The sequence below is a fragment of the Phyllostomus hastatus genome, unplaced genomic scaffold, assembly GCF_019186645.2.
Source record: "Phyllostomus hastatus isolate PE091 unplaced genomic scaffold, TTU_PhHast_1.1 phas_contig_1, whole genome shotgun sequence".
Taxonomy (NCBI): Eukaryota; Metazoa; Chordata; class Mammalia; order Chiroptera; family Phyllostomidae; genus Phyllostomus; species Phyllostomus hastatus.
The window spans coordinates 19,416,233-19,423,053 of NW_025333498.1; the positions used below are offsets into that span (position 1 = coordinate 19,416,233).

At 40.8% G+C, this 6,821-nt stretch overlaps 1 protein-coding gene across 1 annotated transcript; it reads right to left on the bottom strand.

Moving 5' to 3' along the window:
* Window positions 1-326: 326 nt before the first annotated feature.
* LOC123814270 (60S ribosomal protein L34-like) lies at window positions 327-701 on the bottom strand. Its single transcript, XM_045831915.1, has one exon. The coding sequence runs from the start codon at window positions 699-701 to the stop codon at window positions 327-329; it is 375 nt and encodes a 124-aa protein (XP_045687871.1).
* Between the last annotated feature and the right edge of the window lie 6,120 nt (window positions 702-6,821).

Genomic DNA, 6,821 nt, shown 5'->3' on the forward strand with positions numbered 1-6,821 from the left:
ACTAACAACTCCCTGTTCCTCTTTACTCAGCTCCTGGAAACCACCATTCTGCTTTTCATCTCCATGAATTTAACTACCCTCTGCTGTTGGTGGCAATTTGTTGCAGTAACCATAGGAAACTGACACAGTATCCTTCCGCCTGCATGTTCATACAATCTCAAAGATATATAAAGGAACATAAACAGTTTTATACACACATACACACACAGGGTATTTTACCACTGTTTTATAAAAAAGAAACTGTATTGCTTATCATTTTCTTTGCTCTTTTTGCTCAACATGTTTATTTTTTTTAACAGAACAAGGCTTTTAATTATTTTTATTGCTCAAATAAGCTTCATTTTTTCAAATTTAGCTTTCTGACCCTGTGCTTGTGCCTTCAATAGTTTCACAATGGTGTTCTGCTCCTCAGTGAGGAGAGCACACTTGGCCCTCTCACAGACACACTGAGCACACTCGGATCCACCACAGGCCCCGCTCGTGGGCTTTTTTGTTTCAGACAACCTCATTAGAGCTTTAGGCCTCACAGCAGGAACTCCGCACAGTCGGCCTGGGCACACGCCACATGCAGAGCTGGGTGCTTTCCCTACTTTCTTGGTGTGAAGATAAACAGTTCTGTTCCCAGGGGGTCTGGGACAGCCTAATTTGTTGGAAGCTATATTGTAGGACCACCTCTGACAGTGTATCAAATGCCAGACCATTGTGAATGACTGAAGACAGTGTTCCCAAAAGAGTCACTCAACATGTTTACTACATTTTTTTCAGATAATCATTTCATCCTTTCACCTTGGGCAAACCTTTTTAAAAGCACCCTTACAAGCTTCCTGAGATACTGAGGTCTAAAACATGTCCAGAGGGCTTTTTCTACAGCTTCACAGTGGTGGTGCCCTCTCAATTATTCAAGCCCTCACGATCAGGTTTGGGGGTTGTATTTCTTCCTTCTGACATCTGTTTTTTGTACCATTCCTTAGTATCTCCACCAGACAGGGGCAAGGCAAGGAAAAAGAGGTGAAGCATTACTCAGACACAGAGAGATCAATGGAACACGAGGGCCTAGGAACCAATTCTTAAAACAGTCATTGTTTACTTGTCTTAGGGATGCTGGAAGAAAGCTTGGTGGCTAATATTTACCAAGTCATCTGTGGATTTGAGGAAATGTTACTGCCTACTGTTGATTTTTAAGGTTTTTTGCCCCATTTTTAGATAACCCTGGCAAAGAATAGTCCTTTAATATATGTTGGAGGGACATATTCAATCAACAAACATTTTATTAAGCACCTACACAACATACTGGGAGTCATCCAGGCTCTGAATGAATGATCAACTCAGATCTTTACTTCTTGCCCTACCAAGTAGGCCTGCTATTCTATAGAACTGCTGTCGTAATTAGTAGGGAAGCCCTGATCGGTGTGGCTCAGTTGGTTGGGTGTCATCCTACAGAGAAAAGGTCATCAGTTTGCTTTCAGTTCCCTGTCAGGGGACATGCCTGGGTTGCCAGTGCAGTCCCTGGTCGGGGCATAAGCAAGAGGCAATTGATTGATGTTTCTCGCACTGATGTTTCTCTCTCTCTTTTTCTTCCTTCCTTCCCTCTCTTTAATGATAAATGAATAACATCTTAAAAAAAAGAAGTTAGGAGGGAGAAGTGAGAGAAAAATGGAGAATAAATATATCAGTTCTGCATTGATTTCTTAGGGCTGCTATACGAAAGTACCACAAACTGAGTGGCTTAAAATAGCAAAAGTTTATTTTCTCAGAGTTCCAGTGGTTAGAAGTCTGAAATTAAGGTGTTGGCAAGGCCACATTCCCTCTGAAACCTGTAAGGGGATCCTTCCTTGCCTTTCCCTACCTTCTGCTGGTTTGCTGGCAATCTTTGACATTCCTTGGCTTGCAGATGCATGTCTCCGATTTCTCCCTTCCTACTTGGTGTCACTCCTGAATGCCTGTCCACACATGGCCATCCTGTCATCGGGACACCAGACACAGTGCAACAGGGGCCCACCCTGTCCGGTAGACCTCATCTTAACCAATTACATCTGCAAAGACTGTTTCTGAAAAAGGTCACATTCTGGAGTACTGGGGGTTATCTTTTTTGGGGGAACACAATTGAACCCATAACACGTTTGGATTGTCAAGTGGTTTAATAAGACATTTGAATTATGGATTAATCTGGAAGGTTGTTTTTTTGTTTAAAGAAAGAGGTAACATAGAATGCACTCTGGAGCCAGAGTTATTTTGAATCCTATCTTTCTTTACCACTTATTTTTTTCTCTCTTTTGGATAATCAGCCTCTGAAGAACAATTGATTAAAATGTTTTCAGAGAAAATACATTACTTAGGAAATCCTATATATATAAAATTAAAAAAAACCTAGTTCCTTTTGGATTTTAACTTAAAACGGCCTGTAGGCTCCATCAGTGGAAAGCCAATACATCACAACGGTACCTGCCCTGGACAATCTTAAAAGCAGACTTCAGCATTTGCTGGTCCTGGAATGACCTCCCTCCAGCCTCAGAAGAGCCAGAATGTAGATTTGGTTTCCTTAGAGAGATCTCCAAGGAAAAGAGAAGATTCTCATCCCATCTGTCAAGATTTGGAGAAGAGCACTGCATTCTGTTTTCATGCACAAAATTAAAACACAGTATGTCATGCTTGGTGCCTACAATACTGAGTGTTAGAGTCCTTAGGTAACTGGAGTGGAGGGGATACTGACGAAGTTGAAAACAGACAGGATTGCAGAGGAAGTCAGGCTTCAATTGTTGAATCAAGATGCATTGCCTTGCCTCACTCAAACATCACAGCATTTTTTTTTTTTTTTAGCAAAAGGGCCTTGAGGGATCACTAATTCAGTAGTTAAACCAAAGAAGTAACTGATTCTAAATAAGTGCAGTTTGAGAATAATTGACTGATTGATTGGTTGATTACTAAATTCTAGTGGATTCAAAGTTCTTATCCTACAATGGTTGTCAAAGTATGAATCCAGTGCCCTGGCCAGGGGCCCGGTTGGGTGGAGTGTTCTCCCGTACACCAAAGGCTTCATGTTCAATTCCCGGTTGGGCACGTACCAGAGGCAACTGATGGATGTTTCTCCCTTACATCACCATTTCTCTCCCTCTCTTTCTTCCTCCTTTCCCCTCTCTCTAAAAATAAATAAATAAAATTGATATTTAGAAGAAAGATAAAACTCCAAGGCTAAAAGGATTCTTGCTAGACAACTCAACCAGATCCTTAGACAAGGCAAGCCACAGTGATAAGACATTGAGGGCAGAGGATGAGGAATTTAATCAGATATTAAGGGTTGGGGATTTTTCTAGCAGGATCCTTGCTAAAACTGAACTAACAGCTTAAGGACAGAGCCCAAAGTCAGGGCCTTGAGCGTTTAGAGAAAACTTGATTAGAATTATTAGGTCAAGGAGAAAGTCTTAATTACCCATTAGGATTAAAGGTAGACGAGCCATCTCTCCTAACACCATTTTACAGATGAGGAACCTGAGGTATGGAGGTGCTATAGGACTTACCTCCCTGATGTGGACACTAAACGGCAGTGCAGACACTAGGGCCTAGCTTTCCCCGAGGCCATCAACTGAGCTTGTTCTAAACTACACAACACAGAGTCTGGGAGAAGATGATGGCTGCTAGATAAACTTCTTCTCAAGAGAGACGTGGCCCAGTGAAGAACTCTGTAATCTTGTACAGCTCAGATTTGGAATTCACCTATTAGCAAAACCTTGTAAAGATTAATTTTTTTAAATCCTTACCCGAGGACATTTTTACATCGCTTTTAGAGAGAGAAGCACCCTGCACATACTGACACCGGGGATTGTATGTGCGTACACCAGGGATTGAACCTGAAACCCACATATGTGACCCAACCAGGAATTGAACCTTCAACCTTTTGGCTAAGGGACAACACTCCAACCAACTGAGCCACATTAGCCAGGGCTAAAGATTAAATTTTTTTTAAGAGCAAAATTTTTTTGCCCTGGCAAAGTGGCTCACTTAATGACCCATTGTCCTGTTCTCCAAAAAGCTGAAGGTTTGATCCCTGATCAGGGCACATACCTTGGTCGCAGGTTTAATTCCCAGTTGGGGTGCATACAGGAGGCAACCAGTCGATGTTTCTCTCTCTCTCTCCCCCTTCCTTTCTCTCTAAAATCAATAACCATATCCTTAGGCAAGGATTAAAAAATAGTAATAATAAAATAAATAAACATAAATATAACTGCTACCTGTTTTTTAAAATGAGCAACAATTTTTTAAATTTTGGTGAGAACAATTTTAGAAAGTAACATCTGCTATGACCATAATATCATTAAAAGAAATGACATTTTTACACACAAAAAAATCTTAAGGATTGATTTTTTTTAAATATTAGATAAATTTGGATTACAAAAATTTTTTATTATGTATTTTCTTGTTATTTCCCCACAGTCGTACAACTTTGTGAACAAATGCTTGTGTGAGGTTCACACGGGCAACACCTCATAAGGGGCTCAAATGCTCTGTTTTAGACCTCTGACTGGCCAACGGGGGCCCCAATTGCCTGCCTCACCCTGCAATGTACCATCACCAAGTAGGCATTTGATAAATGATCTTTGATGATAAAAATGATGAGAACAGAATGGATTTATAATATTTATTACAGTTTAGAAACTATGTGCTAGAGGTACCGAGGATCTAAACTGCTTTTCCAAGGTCACATAACCAGTTATAAAAGGAGCTGGTGCTGGAATTTAAAGCTTCCGTCTCCTTGTTCAGAATCCTTCTTCCTTAGACCACACTGACTTGACAAAGGAAGTCTAATAGGATGTCTCCTATTTGCTTGAGGGAATACATTAAGCAGGCAGGAAAGATATGATGAAATCAGATGCCAGGGACTTATTACAAAATATAAAGATAGTATCAACCCAGGAGATCTCAGGAAATTCAAGTTAAGTTCAAGTGGCAAGAAGACAGTGAGGAGGAGCCAAGTTTGGAGGGAGGTAGCCAGGAATGTCTCCCTGTGATAAGACACAACTGCTAGAGTGGCCAGGCTGCACTTAGGCAGATGCCAGTCAACTTCTTGAGGTCCAAACTGGCAAGACTTCTTAGACAGGATTTAACCAGGAAGATAGGTAAAAGGAGAATCCATTTAATTCAGATATCCCCAGATATATGTATTTACGATGTAGAATGCTGGACTGAGAGGGGGTCAGTGGAAAATAGCACTGCACAATTAAACTTTGATGTGTACATCAGTGCAGTATCTTTGTATATTATATTTCTGGTGCATTAAAACATGGGGAAACCACAATGTGGCATCTTAGATAATTAAACATTATGCAAGAAAAGGAAGAGGAAGTGAATTTACCATGACAAATGGTTTGAAATAACTTGTGGTAAAAATCTAAAGACTTCCTACAACCAAAACCTGTTCTAGAAATTGAGCCAGGTAAGTCATAAAACAATACCTGTTTAAATTTTTGTTGCATGAAAGGTTCTAGAGCAATATGTCCTATAATTGACAACTGTAAGATTCAAGTTCTCTGAATTGTTGAGCATTTGTCTTCAGAGCACTTTGTAGTTTCTAAGAAGGTAACATGGGCAGGAAGCAGAGAAAATAACTTATGGTTTCATGTGCCTGAAGGAGGTTGCCACAAAGATCATATGGGATGAAGTAGCTGTGTCTTTAGAAGTGCCTTCTGGGCTGGCTGCTCATAACTGCTCTTCCTGGTATACCAGTCTGTCTGGGAAAAGTCCAGCCATTGTTAATATAACGAGGACAGTTTGCACAACATGGATGTAACCTGGCAGCCGAGGAGAGTGGACTAGAATGTCCTGTGTGAACAGTGACAACTTCACTGTACTAGTCAGTGGGGGCGGTAGGTACTGTTGAGTGAGCATGTGTACTGAGTAGAGCAACGAATCTGCACCAAATTTTTTGTTAAGCTTGAACATGCCTCCATGGAAACTATTCGGATGATTCAGGAGGCTGCAGCTATGGGCAACTGGTGATTGGCAGCTTCATCATAACAATGTGTCCACTCATGCATCACACCTCACGCAGAAATTTTTTGGTAAAACATCAAATCAAAGAAACTCAGACCCTGTACAGCCCAGATTTGGCACCCCATGACTCTGACTTTTCCCAAAACTAAAATCACCTTTGAAAGGGAAGAGATTTCTGACCATGAATGGGATTCAAGAGACTATGACAGGGCAGCTGACGGTGACTAGGAGAACTGTGTGAGGTCCCAAGGTGCTTTGAAGGGGACTGAGGCATCATTGTCCTAAGTTCAGTGTTTCTTGTGTCTTCTTCAATAAATATCTCTATTTTTCATATTACATGGCTGGATACCTTCTGGACAGACCTTTGTATACCTACTAGGGAAAGTTACTCTGGGCTTCTGGGATGTATTCAGATTTGAATGCAGCTTCCTTTTTCCTACTGGTAACAGTCAGAGAAGGCTATTTCCTCTTAGTTCCTAGCTTCCCTCTTCACATGTCATGGCTTTAATAAATTAACCTTGCCCTAATTTAATTAGCCAACAAGATCTCCTTTGTAAATCATCCTAGTTTAGTTACTAGATAGTTCAGATGTAAGGATGTTGCAATACAACGCAAAAACTGTCAGAGTTCAAAGTATCCCTGAACTTTAAGACTGAGTGTTTGTTAGTTTGTTCATTTGTTTTGCACTGAGGAATTGTTTTCACTTACTGTGGTGCTCAGTTTCTTAGATGTGCTTATTATGGAGACTTTTCTAACTATTCCTGGGATTGAAATACTTGCCTGTCCCACATACTTGCCTATGTGTGGTCTATGGAAGAACGTGTTCACGCTGGGAA

Bases quoted from the DNA above. Each gene is read 5' to 3' on its own strand.
- LOC123814270 (XM_045831915.1), bottom strand. From the start codon at position 701: ATGGTCTGGCATTTGATACACTGTCAGAGGTGGTCCTACAATATAGCT.